This window comes from Rhinichthys klamathensis, unplaced genomic scaffold (assembly GCF_029890125.1).
Source record: "Rhinichthys klamathensis goyatoka isolate OS25496 unplaced genomic scaffold, OSU_Roscu_1.1 h1tg000124l_1, whole genome shotgun sequence".
In the NCBI taxonomy this organism is placed as follows: Eukaryota; Metazoa; Chordata; class Actinopteri; order Cypriniformes; family Leuciscidae; genus Rhinichthys; species Rhinichthys klamathensis.
This window is the reverse complement of record NW_026606661.1, coordinates 1,090,705-1,103,741: the sequence shown is the minus strand read 5'-3', so window position 1 is coordinate 1,103,741 and position 13,037 is coordinate 1,090,705. Positions and strand designations below refer to the sequence as shown.

The 13,037-nt window shown below is 37.7% G+C and overlaps 1 protein-coding gene across 1 annotated transcript in view; it reads right to left on the bottom strand.

The window, feature by feature from the left end:
- Positions 1-13,037, bottom strand: part of cntn3b (contactin 3b) — a 79,900-nt gene that overhangs the window by 48,704 nt on the left and 18,159 nt on the right. Inside the window, exons 3-4 of the mRNA XM_056256216.1 lie at positions 11,921-12,065; positions 3,204-3,379 (exon numbers count right to left, since the gene is read on the bottom strand). Of these exons, the coding sequence (XP_056112191.1) occupies positions 3,204-3,379; positions 11,921-12,065 (321 nt within the window). The remainder of the gene's footprint in view (positions 1-3,203; positions 3,380-11,920; positions 12,066-13,037) is intronic.

Below are 13,037 nucleotides of genomic sequence, written 5' to 3'. Positions count from 1 at the left end.
AAACCTTCTCCTTGTATCGTGACAGAGAAGGCCTTCTGTAACTGTGGCCTGCTGTGCCAATTCCACACCCTTAAGCAAACAAGCCAAGAGCCAGGCTCCCCAGCACAAAGAATATAGAGTCAATGTGACCGATAAGACAAATTACAGAGTAGGGGGGGGGGGGAAACAGAAAAACAAAACAAGCAGAAGAAAACATCAGGATTAGGGAGAGGTGGTGGAAAACAGTGAGAAAGATTAATGAGAGATCCCCTCCTGACTGAAAAGAAGTCCCACACAGTACTGAGCCGTGGTGGAAGTGGCAAGAGCAGGACTTGCTCGGCTCATAGTAACAGGATGAATGGCTTTAGAGCCTGAGCGGCAGAGCCACAGATGCTGATTAATGGTCTCTTGTGTTAAAATCTATAAGGCTGGACTCATGTGAAGGCTGTAGACTGGGTGGTAAGTCAGACATCTTCACAGTGAATGCCGTTGCTTCATAAATGGAAAACATTCATATGTGAGGGTCAAGATGTGAGCTTTTATGGATTAATTTTGAGAACGTTTATTGATTCTTTCTAATAAGATGGCGGAACTTTCAACTTTAAGATCCTGTTAAATTGCCCCTATTATGCTTTTTCGAATATTACCTTTCATGCAGTGTGTAATAGCTGTTTGTGAATGTACAAACTCTGCAAAGTTTTAAAGATCAAAGTTCACCGCAAATAAAGTTATTGTCTCCTAAAAGACATAAACAATTCTGAACTGCTGAAATGAGTCATCAGTAATTCCAGTTGTAACAATGTAACAAATTTGCAAAATGCCAGCCTGTGGTCTTCATTGGCTGCCCACGAAAGATGTCTACTCTGACCAGCCCTCAAACAATGTAGTTGTAGCTAAAGGCCTGGAAGAGTTGTCGACATTTCGAGAAGATGCTGTTTTCAGTCCTGCAAATCCACTTTGCATGCACTTCAAAAGGTTAAGTACTCATGCTGGAATCGACGCCGTCATTCGGATAACTGTGTTATCAAGCCTGGGGAAGCTTCCGGAGCTGAAATTTAGATTTGGTAATGGGCGTTTTGTTTCCAACATGATCTGCAAACGGTAGGCCAATCACTACAGACTTTGCCGTCTGACCACTCAGAGCAGAGTAGGGTCGTGGAAAGGAGGAGTTTAGAGAGGCTTCGATCTAACCGTTCTCAGACTCTGAGAAATGATGATGTACAATGTTGTTTGTCTAAACAAACAATGATAAATTGAAAACTAAATTGAAATGGCAAATTGTAAAACAAATTAAAAATGAATTAAATTGAAATAGATTAAACCAATAATAACCATAGTTGCTAGGGCATCGTGGTTGCTGTTCTAATCATTTTTATGCGATTGCTAAATGGAGTGGCTTTTAGTGCATTGCTAGGTTTTCTGGGTGGATGCTGGTGTATTGAGGGGTGATAATATACAAAAACACAAATTAAACATGCATATGATCACCCCATCACAATATATATGTCTACTGGTTAATGATCCGACTAATCCCAGTTGTCACAACTAGGCTTTGAATTCTAGAGAGCTTCTGTGAGCCACGCTTTGTCAGGTCACAAATCTACTCTGCTGCTATTGCACCCTTGAGAAAGGTACTCATTTCAAACTCGCCCCAGGAGAGGATTACCCCAATACACAGCCAATAGAAAGCCACTGTGGAATAAATCTCCCAATGACAAATTTTACAGCATGTATTTCACACTGGCTTGCAAACGCAACGGGATGCAGTTTTCAACAGCTGTCTGAAAGATAAGAAATGCCACAATGACATATTATCAAAGCCAGCGGCATTATCATCTTATTAAAATCATAATTTCCCTTTGACTAACCAATGATCAATATAGGAAATAAATGTCAAGCAAGTCCTGTTCACCAATGCCCTGAAGTGAGATTCATTATCCCACCCATAAAGATGATAATCTGTCTCCTAAGGGGGACGTATGATGCTCTGTGTGGATCAATAGGTAGACGGCATGAGAGTGAGGAGTCTTCGAGACAGACAAAAGAAGTCCGTGGTCAGGTGTGTTCTCATCTCAAACAATCCTTCTCCCATCTCTGAGAAAACCTGACTTGAGCATCTGATTTCTTTGAGCATGCACAAGGACAGCATTTTAAATCAAAGGCACAGAGGCCAGGTGGATAGATGGCTATTCTCATACTTGGCAGTTTACTTTGTGGAGCAGACAGTACGGGTATTAATATTGCGAGTCAATTCGTAGCGTACAAAGATGCTGTTGAAGTTTGAAGTCGATGAAATGGTGCTTCACCCTGTGAAATTGTCACATTTGACAGCTCGTTTGATTGCTCTTTCTTAAGCAATGCCATGTGAATACCAAATACCAAAGCTGGTGCTTTTACAATGTCGCTTATATACATCCAAGCGCTCCTCCCAGATGCCATTGTTTGGACACATTTTTAATCCTGCCCCAAACTCAATGGCATTGATTGAGCTAATCTATATTAAGGTTCGCATCTTCTTTCTTTATTCCAGAGCATTTGATGTTTTGTATTTATTATATTTGAATTGATTATGAAATTGGCATGATACATTTACCTGACATAATAAATTACATGATGCGGAGTGTCTTGCATACACTCTGCATCACGGGCTAATTTGAGTTACAAATCGCCACGAGCCTTCTTCAGCATCTCCCTAAATACTCAGACCAAGGCAGAAACCTCTTTTCAAATGTAAACATGAGTTCACAGTGGGAATCTGCATTAATCACCATCCCAGACTTACTGGGGACAGAAGTTGATTGACAAGGGGGCACATCCACAGCAGTTAACAAGATATCTCTAAACTCTCCACACCTTATTACCTTTTTGGTTTACTTCTGTGGGAATGAGACCTTTGTACCATTTGAACTGAGACATTTTAAATGATACCAAACATGTATAATACTGTATGATAATTATTCATATTAAACCATATAGATCTGTGGGTGAATCCAGGTAGGGATGGGTGAAGGGAATGTGTAAATTGGGAGGTGATCAACTCAATCGTGTTTCGAGAAAGTTTCAATTCTTAATTTTTTTTTTTTTTTTTTTTTATCTGACCCCAATCTTTTGAATGGTAGTCTATGTATGTGTATGTATGTATGTATGTATTGTGGCTTTCGAAAAACATATTGTTGAATACATTAACTGACATCTTTAAAATTGTATGCGTTTGCATTACTCACATGCAAATTGTAGTGTGGCTCTCTTGCTGAGAATGGTTCCCCGGGCGTTGGAGGCAGTGCATTGGTAGACACCACTGTCTTGGTCTCGATCCAGGCCAGTAATGATCAGGTTACCTCCAGACAGGCGACGCCTCTCGTCACCATGAAGATCAATGAGCGTTCCGTTTAGAGACCATCTGGAGAGACGCAAACACAATCAGGAGTGTGGTCTCCTGAGAAGCTAACTAACCAATATCCATCACATGCATCGATCTGATGAAGCCAGCTTCATTATACAGCCAGATTCAGCATGAAACAAAGCTCATTGCTGACATTTGTTTTCCTTCTTTGTTCTTCTGCAGTACAGTCTGACTAATAACTGATAAAAGCAAGCAAAACAGCACTCAAGAATCAGAAATGCCTAATTATTTATTGACCCTGAAGATGTGCAATGTGTAGTTGTGAGAAGGTTGGTTTTACCTTCTAATTATAAAATAAAGCTTTCACACTCAACTATGAAAGGTTCATTATTTTTCAGTGTGATTTCAGTTATTTAGCAACACTTGCATGTGTAATATACAAATTTTCAACATGGAGTGTGAAGAAAAAGAGCAAATTAGCAACTCGGGACAGCTTGACAAAAAAATAATGTGATATCTTAAGAATATTCGGAATGCAGTAATCATTGCTGGTTGCTAAAGGATTTCATTTTATACAAAATGTATGAACATCTGATCCCAACTTTTAAAGGAAGTATGAAGTTAGTTCACCCTCAATTGTAGCAGACATGTTGGACTATGGCCATGTATAACATTCAGAAAACACATTTTATGTAAGATGCTTGAAAAATGTGCTTGAGCTTTAAAATAAAAGCCATTTGGTTTAATATTTTGTTATCTAATGCAATGACGTTCCTACATTCCTACTTTCTGAGCCACTGTACATCAAAGAAGGCTGTAATTTTGTGGGTTTATATTGTTTTCTACTTAAACAGTAGGATAATCATATTACAAAGAGGCACATTTTCCATCAGAAAACCAACATAACCAATAAGCACAATCATAAAATGTATACCAACTTATGTAGCATGGAAAAATGCATAAATTTGTACCTTTTCAAGATATTCAATATCTAGAACTTTACTATTCAGAATTGACCTTGAAGTTGTTGTGCTAAATCAGACATTTGTAGTTTGATGAAGTCAAAACTTGGCAGAAGAGAATTGACAGAAACAATGGGGAAAAGGGTGTTGGCAGGATGTACATTATTCCACTTGTGTGAAAAAAAAACGAGTGGGGTGGACAACGCGGTTTCTCCCAGATCTGACAGACAACAAAGCATAGATCTACTGCAGCTCTTCGAAGCCCATTTCTACTACATTATTTATAGATCTCAGTGTGGCAGGCGAGTTAATCTGACTCCTTTAGTCATCATTTGTGAGTCTAATATCATAGCCAGCCACTGTATTTGATATCATTTACTGTGACATTCGGCCTGCAGGGTTACACAGTTGATTACTGCGAGGCTGCTTGCTGTAAATACAGACAATATTTGTGTTCTCACAAAGTAGTCAAATATTATATTACAACATCAAACTAATCTAGTTTTCCATTACACTTTCAATAGCGTGATAAATCAACAAAGCTCCTACATCTAACATACGGTGGGGTCTTGTGTATATAAAATGAATGAAATAACTGGTCTATTATACTGAAAGAATCTAATATCATCTGTGTTGGTACATATTCGCCAGCACAAAATAATGTTGTCATCAATTTATCTGGTTCTCAAACAATTTAGGCAACTTTGATCAGACATCCACAGACCACCTGAACACAACAACAGTTCCTCAAATTTCTTTCACAAACGTAATGCTTGTGATCTCGTTGTCACTAGTCACATGTCTTCCTTTGTTCTGTTTTCCCGCCACTCATCTGTTTCCATGGTTACTGTCCTTTAGTTCATCTGCATCACCTGTGTTTAGTTAATCATCATCATCATCTGTTTCACCTGTGTTCTGTCAATCAATTTTCATCTGTGTTTGTATTTAGTTCCCTTCTGTTCAGTCAGTCTTTGTCCGTTCTCCATCCTACTACGTGTGTGTATCTTCTGCCTGTCTGTACCAGTTTGAGTTATAGGCTTATTGTTGTAAGTAAACGTTTTGCATTGGAACTTTGGACTCCTCATCTTCTTCTGCCTGCACCACACCCTAACAGCATGCTTGGGAAATACTCTTACCAAAACCCGTTATTATAACTAAAATAAGCATTTAAGATGAATCATGATGCTGTAAAACCATCATTTGTGTCCTGACTGGCCATTTTGCAGATCTATGCAAGAACCCTACAAGAGCAGCATCTGAAAAACATGAGTTAATATGCAGATTTTCCACTCTTTATAAGTGGTATAGTCTTGGCTCCGTTTGTTTCATTGCCTCAGCTATAACTGTTTAAATATTTTTTTTTTTCAGTTTCAACTAGAGGATTGGATATATCACAGCCCTCGGATGGGAGCAACTTCTGATGGATCAATAGCCATAGAATAATATGGAAATATGAATTATTGATTTCTAACACGTGCTGAGATGTTGTATGAGTATATACGGTCACCTTTCAATGATGACAAATAATTTAATGCTAATAAAAATATCATGTCCTCTTCCAACCTTTCTCCCCCCATCCCCTCTCCCCCACCCCCTCCCCCCTCTTCATATTATATAAATTATAAAAATAATCTATCATAAATCTTTTTTTTTTCTTTTTTCAAAAGTACAACTCATTTCATTAACTATACATTTTCTAGTGAGGGGGCTATAATAAAAAATAAAAAAAGTATCTTTAAAGTTGCAATGCAATGTATGTAGAGTCAGATCTTTTCTTCCGTATTGTAATGTGTATCCGAGTGAAATGGTTTATCGAAAAGAGAAAAAAAATGTCGGGCGGGGCAGTTACTGGGGCAGTACCTCAAAAGTACCCTCGTATCTACCTATACAGGGAATTAGTACCTTAACGGTGCATTTTGCCGTTTCCATGATGTGATGACACCTATGGCTTTATCCGTGCTCCTGTTGGCTGTTTACCTGGTTCGAACACTTTTGGAGACATGTAAACATTACCGGTACAAATCAGTACCCTTTGAATGCACAAAGCACATTGAGTCTGCAATGCAATGTATGTAGAGTCAGATCTTTTCTTCCGTATTGTAATGTGTATCCGAGTGAAATGGTTTATCGAAAAGAGAAAAGAGAAAAAAAATGTCGGGCGGGGCAGTTACTGGGGCAGTACCTCAAAAGTACCCTCGTATCTACCTACCTATTGTAATGTGTATCCGAGTGAAATGGTTTATCGAAAAGAGAAAAGAGAAAAAAAATGTCGGGCGGGGCAGTTACTGGGGCAGTACCTCAAAAGTACCCTCGTATCTACCTATACAGGGAATTAGTACCTTAACGGTGCATTTTGCCGTTTCCATGATGTGATGACACCTATGGCTTTATCCGTGCTCCTGTTGGCTGTTTACCTGGTTCGAACACTTTTGGAGACATGTAAACATGTTTATCCGACACCTACGGCTTTATCCGTGCTCCTGTTGGTTGTTTACCTGGTTCGAACACTTTTGGAGACATGTAAACATTACCGGTACAAATCAGTACCCTTTGAATGCACAAAGCACATTGAGTCTGCAATGCAATGTATGTAGAGTCAGATCTTTTCTTCCGTATTGTAATGTGTATCCGAGTGAAATGGTTTATCGAAAAGAGAAAAAAAATGTCGGGCGGGGCAGTTACTGGGGCAGTACCTCAAAAGTACCCTCGTATCTACCTATACAGGGAATTAGTACCTTAACGGTGCATTTTGCCGTTTCCATGATGTGATGACACCTATGGCTTTATCCGTGCTCCTGTTGGCTGTTTACCTGGTTCGAACACTTTTGGAGACATGTAAACATTACCGGTACAAATCAGTACCCTTTGAATGCACAAAGCACATTGAGTCTGTTTATCTTAAAAGATTCAAAAGACCCTAATATCATATATATATATATACTCTGCGTCTCAAAGATTATTTATTTATTTTCCATGGATGAAGTAGTCTTTGAATTCAGTTCTATTTGAAGTCATACTAAAGGACCACAATGGTCAAAATCACAGTGGTAGGTTAAGGTAACAGAATTCAGCCTGATGGTAATTGCTGCATGAATGACTGTTTTTAAAGGCTAGACAAATAGTTACAAACAATCCGGTCTCCAAGGAGCCCCTTAACAAGAATCAAAAAGGCTTAGTAGTGACAGGGAGCCAAAGTATTTTCAGATAATGAGTATAAAAAAGTTCTCTGAGAAGTTTAATGGACAATTATGCTGCCCCCGCACAGCAAACTGTCCAAGCCTCCATCAGCATCACTGTCGCTATGATCCTCACCGCTATTATTACTGTCACTATTAGCATCGCCTCATAAAAATTATCATTATAATCTCTATGTTATTTCAGACTACATTAACAAACTGCCCAGAGACAAAGCCTACACCTGGTCATTAGAAAAAAGTATCACGAAAAATGGATGTGAAAAGTGCAAAAAATAAAAAACAGTCAGCTCCAATTATCTTTCCAAAAGAATGCTCCGCACTTCTTCTTACATCCGGGAAAGCAACCTGCATTCAACAAAGATCATGGTAGAGCCGAGCTAATGAGGGCCGACACAGGAGCACCTCTGACTTTCTCAGTGTAATCTCTGCATTTTAACCAGCTCTCCTTCACTTTCTCGTCTCTGATGACTGCCTGCTCCATGGACCAGGTTTCATATCCTTACAATCTCAAAAGCATGCTGGGCAGGTTCAAAAACCTGTCAGGTTAAGTGTAGGTTGGGAAAACAGATTCTTGGCTGTTTCAAAGGTTTTAAAACAGCCCCAAAGGGAGGCTTAAAGTGAGTAAAACAGAACTTTTCGGCACTAACAACGCCAAGGTCATGGGTTTGATTCCATAGGAAAGCATAAGCTGATAAAAATTGTATAGCCTGAATGCAAGTAGTTGAAACTAATGTAAAACTTACATGTAAATAATTGCTGTATGAGTGCTTGCCGACCACAAGAGCCCACAAAGGATTGTGTCATGGAGTCATGGCTGTCCTATGGCCTCAATTTGCCTCACAGCTTGCTTTTATGCCTCCCTGTGGACACTAACACATTAATGCTACTTCACTTTGCTGGACCAAAAAGAACAAACCACAGAATACTAGAGAGAGACAAAGGTCAGTGTTTTTATGGCATTGTACATTTTACGCTAAATGTTGGCATGCTTTTGCTCTGTGCTTTTAAATGATAAGAGCTAAATGTTATTCACAGCGCGGACCAATTATCTATGGGGCGGATGAAGCCTTGTTACATGCAAGTGGCATGAAGCCTTGTTACATGTAATAAAGCACAGCAGCATGTTCTGTAGATGTGCTAAATATTATCACTTTAGCTACACATCACAGGGCACTAAATCTGTGTGAGACATTTGAGCTCTACTGAGAATTTTTTATCTTTAAAGCAGGAAGTCAAATAACTCTGCTAAACACCTTAAACAGCTAGACAGCCTTAGCAAACAGCACTGACATAAAGTGGAGAAACACCAACAGAATTGAAGGCTTTTCAAACTACACATCACCACCCTTACAACAATTTCTCATGGTTAAACCTTAGTAACAGAAGCCAGGCTATTTCCACAGAAATATATATTAGGAGGAGGAGGAGGAAATCTATTTAATTTTTATTACATCTGTGATTCTACAACTGTGAAATTTAGGAGGAAGGCTTTTTGGAAACATAAATCATATTTAAATTATACTTCTTTCATTAGAAGCAAAGTCAGTTGTGATCTAGTCAAGGGTACAGTCGGAACTAGATTTATTAACATTCACTAATATACACTACCGTTCAAAATGGTAAAAAAAAAAAAAGAATACTTTTATTAAGCATTTATTTTATTAATAAATGCTGTTCTTTCTAGTCATCAAAGAATCCCAAATTGGTTTAAACAAAAATATTAAGCAGCACAACTGTTTTTAACATTGATAATAATAATAAGAAGAAGAAAAAATGTTTCTTGAGCATCTAATAAGCATATTAGAATGATTAAAGGATCGTGTGACACTGAAGTAAGGATGCCGAAAATTCAGCTTTGCTTTCACTGGAATTGTTTTGTTTGTTTTTTATTTTAAAAAGTTTTTTAAACATTGTAATAATATTTCACATTATTACTTGATTTTTTACTGTATTTTTGATCATATAAATGCAACCTCGGTGAGCATAAAGGAATTAATTTGGAATTAAAAACTTTTGATTTGGTATATCATTTCTTGGTTCTTATATAATCCTAGACGTGCAAAAGACTACAGCAACTCAATTTTCTTTACAAAGCTTTCTTGAGAGAAGAGCCGAAGCCAGCCAAGTGCACTTCTCTGACTCAGCTCTGAGTTACTTTTCTATGGAATCTGAAACTGAGATGCAAAATAGCCTGGCGCGTTGTGTTCTCAAAGTTCACACCGGCCCCTGCAGACACTGAAATACCACCAGTCTCTGTTGGAACACTGACGATTTCTTTTGACAAAGAAAGTAGCGGGATGCTCATTGGAGACTCTTCTTCCTCTTACTGTTTTGCAGCAGAATTGGCCAACCTTCAGACAACATTAGCTGCCTCAACTGTTCTTTGCTAACACACTTGAAATGACTGCTGGGGTGGACTGAACTTTGCGGGTGCCTCTTGACCAGATGGGATGTTATAAGACGACACGCCTTGAAGAATTTAATGTCAGAGAGAACTCAGCAAATGTCTCTTTTTTTAAGGTCAAGAAATTATCTTTAGAGTGTCTTCAATCTTATCAGTGTCTGGGTGTATTGTTGTAAAGTTCATTGAATGATTGGTGTAGGTTTTATCAGACACAGAAAGAGAAAATGTTCCCAGAAAGCAAGACAATACACAGCTGGTACAAGTGTTGGGGAAACTTCTTTGAAACTGTAGCTTGCCAAATTTTTAATAGAGTACATTTTCATATTTAGTACATTAGTTGTAGTATAGTAACATGTTTTTTTTTTTTTTATATCACCAATACAAACTACTAAAAATGTATAACTATCAAATGACAATTTATGATATTATCAAAAAATGGCACCAAAAAAAATCTCAATTAGGGTGACACGTTAAACTTGAACAGATACATTTACTCTAAGCACAGATTTTTTTTTTTTTTGAAATGTACAACTTGAACAGATGCAACTAAAAAGAGAGAGTTGAATCGATAGCAATGTACAAAATTATAAATAATTAAATTGAGGATTTATTAAGAAAATATATTTACATTTTTATTAAAAAATCGTAAATAATTAATTCAATTAAAGAATTAAAATTGTGCACAGAAAATCTGTGCATTTTTTTGTTCATTTACAAGAACGGTACGAACTAATTCATTACCACTTTCCAATACTTTATTAGGTATTGCAACATTTTTACTCATTCGAAAAAGTAGTTTGTTACCAGAAAGGATTTTATTTTAAAAACAACTGAACTACTGTCATGCTACTGACAAATGTAGTTAGTAGTGCCGCTACTTTCATGGTTTCACAGTTTCCTCTCTTTTACTGTACAAAAAAAATGAAACAGTTATATGTACAAAATGTTTAGAAGCAATCACACACTCAGCTGGTTCAGGAAAATGATTTTTATGACAATCCAAAACCAAATATCCGTGAGAAAGGAATTAAAGAATTAAGGGAGTGCAGTGTACTTCAGTGTGACAAAGCTGAAAATGACTATTTTGCATGTTGTTGAATATATGCATAAGCCTCTTCATTTCCTTTCCACCAGAGTTTATTTATGGTTACATATCTGCATAAAAAAAACAGGATCTGGGTCGAAAGTCAAACTTATTCGACCTTGGAGACTCTAGCTGTATTGTTTGTTCAAAAGTAAAGGTAGCATGACTTAAACTGTCAGTGTGCTCTTCTTCCTTTTGATACCCTCGTAATGTTCAGTTAAATTGGTGTTTTCCGCAAAGATGCACTAAAGGGAAATGTAAGCGTTTAAATCGAATGTCACTCACAAGGTTATTATTTCCCTCCCTAGTGCTTGCCTGAGCATTTACATGATGCTGACCCAAGCTACGAAACACAATATACCACAGAGCTATAGAGCACACTGCTATTTTCAGAGCAGACGCCTCACCAGGGAATATGCGGGACAGTATCTTAGAATCTCTAGCACAAATTAGTCATTTAGATCCCTCCCAATTTCAAAGCCAATTTCCGTCCTTACAGTAGCATGCATACCCCTCTTAGAAAGATAAATTTGGAATGCTAATTCCTAAAGCTCTTGCTGAGATGTGTACACAGAGTAATGGATTGTTGAACATATCTTCGGAAGTAGGCTAAATTGCCTTTTGTAATTTTTTTTAGATCAGTCTTTAGCGAAGCTAGTTGATGCACATTTAAAATTGTTGACACTGGTGAAACTCTGGAAAGCAAATGAAAATGGGTCACAGTCGGATACCACTGGGATTGGCTGCTAGGAATACAGTAGTTTACTGGATGTATGCAATGGCAAACCCTGAGGACAGATAAATTGCCTCTCACCTGGAAAATCAATAGCAATCGGTGCCAATCCTTTTCAAGTTGATCCTTACGGGAATAAGCTGCCAATTTGCCAAAACCAACTGCTTAAATGGTTTGTAATAGCAATGAAAGGATGCATAAACTGGTAGCATTCCTACCTGTACTGAGGGGAAGGGACTCCAGATGCCTCACAGGTTAAAACGGCCTCCTGCTCAGGGGAATGGATGGGCAGTATCAGGTCCTCTGGTTCTGTTTTCCACCTTGGACCAATAAACTTTGTGTCTTCTGCTTGTGCTGATGAGACTGAGACAGAGGAATCCCATTTGTTTTACATTTAAGTAAAATTTACATTTACATTTAGGGAGAGTCATCATTTACTCACCTTCAAGTTGTTCCAAACCTGTAAGACTTTCTTTCCTCTGCGGAACGCAAAAGAAGATATTTTGAAGAATTTGGGTAACCAAAAAGTTGATGGGCCCCATTGACTTCCATCCCCATTGACTTCCATATACTATGGAAGTCAATGGGACCCATCAACTTTTTGGTTACCCAAATTCTTCAAAATATATTCTTTTGCGTTCCGCAGAAGAAGGACATTAATACAGGGGTTGAAACAACAATAGGGTGAGTAAATTATGACACATTCATTTTTGGGTGAAATATCCCTTTAAGGAAACTCAGAGGATTGGATGCATAAATGTATCTCAATGATCCATTTAATATCCAAATCTGGTGTTTGTTGTGATAAGTCTTTAACCACAAAGACAAAACAGAGATCAAAGCATTATAATATATTACAAACGAGTATAGTGCTTATATTATAAAATATAGTGCTTGAATAGATAAAAAAATGTAACTGATGCAAAACGGCAATATTGTTTGATTATATTGTGCATGCTTTGACAGCTGCTTTCATTAGAGAAAGCTGAACATATCCAGAACTACAGTAAATAATTTACATATCTTTTGCAAGAATTTTATCTAAATAAATTCAAAACACTTGCAGTCATTATTTTCTCTGTATTCATTAATATTATACAGTACACCCTGCAGTCATATTTGTGAGACAGCCAGAGAATTCTGCAAACATGCTGAAACCCCACACTACAGGAAAATACACTCCTGTGTCAGCTGCTGTTGTGGAAATATCAACAGAAAAAAGTTGTGCGTTTCATTTCTGAAATTACACACCATTACTATACGTTATGTGATGCATGTACTGGTTATAATTGTTCTGTGTTTTGGTTTCATGAATACAAGATGAAAAGAAAATGA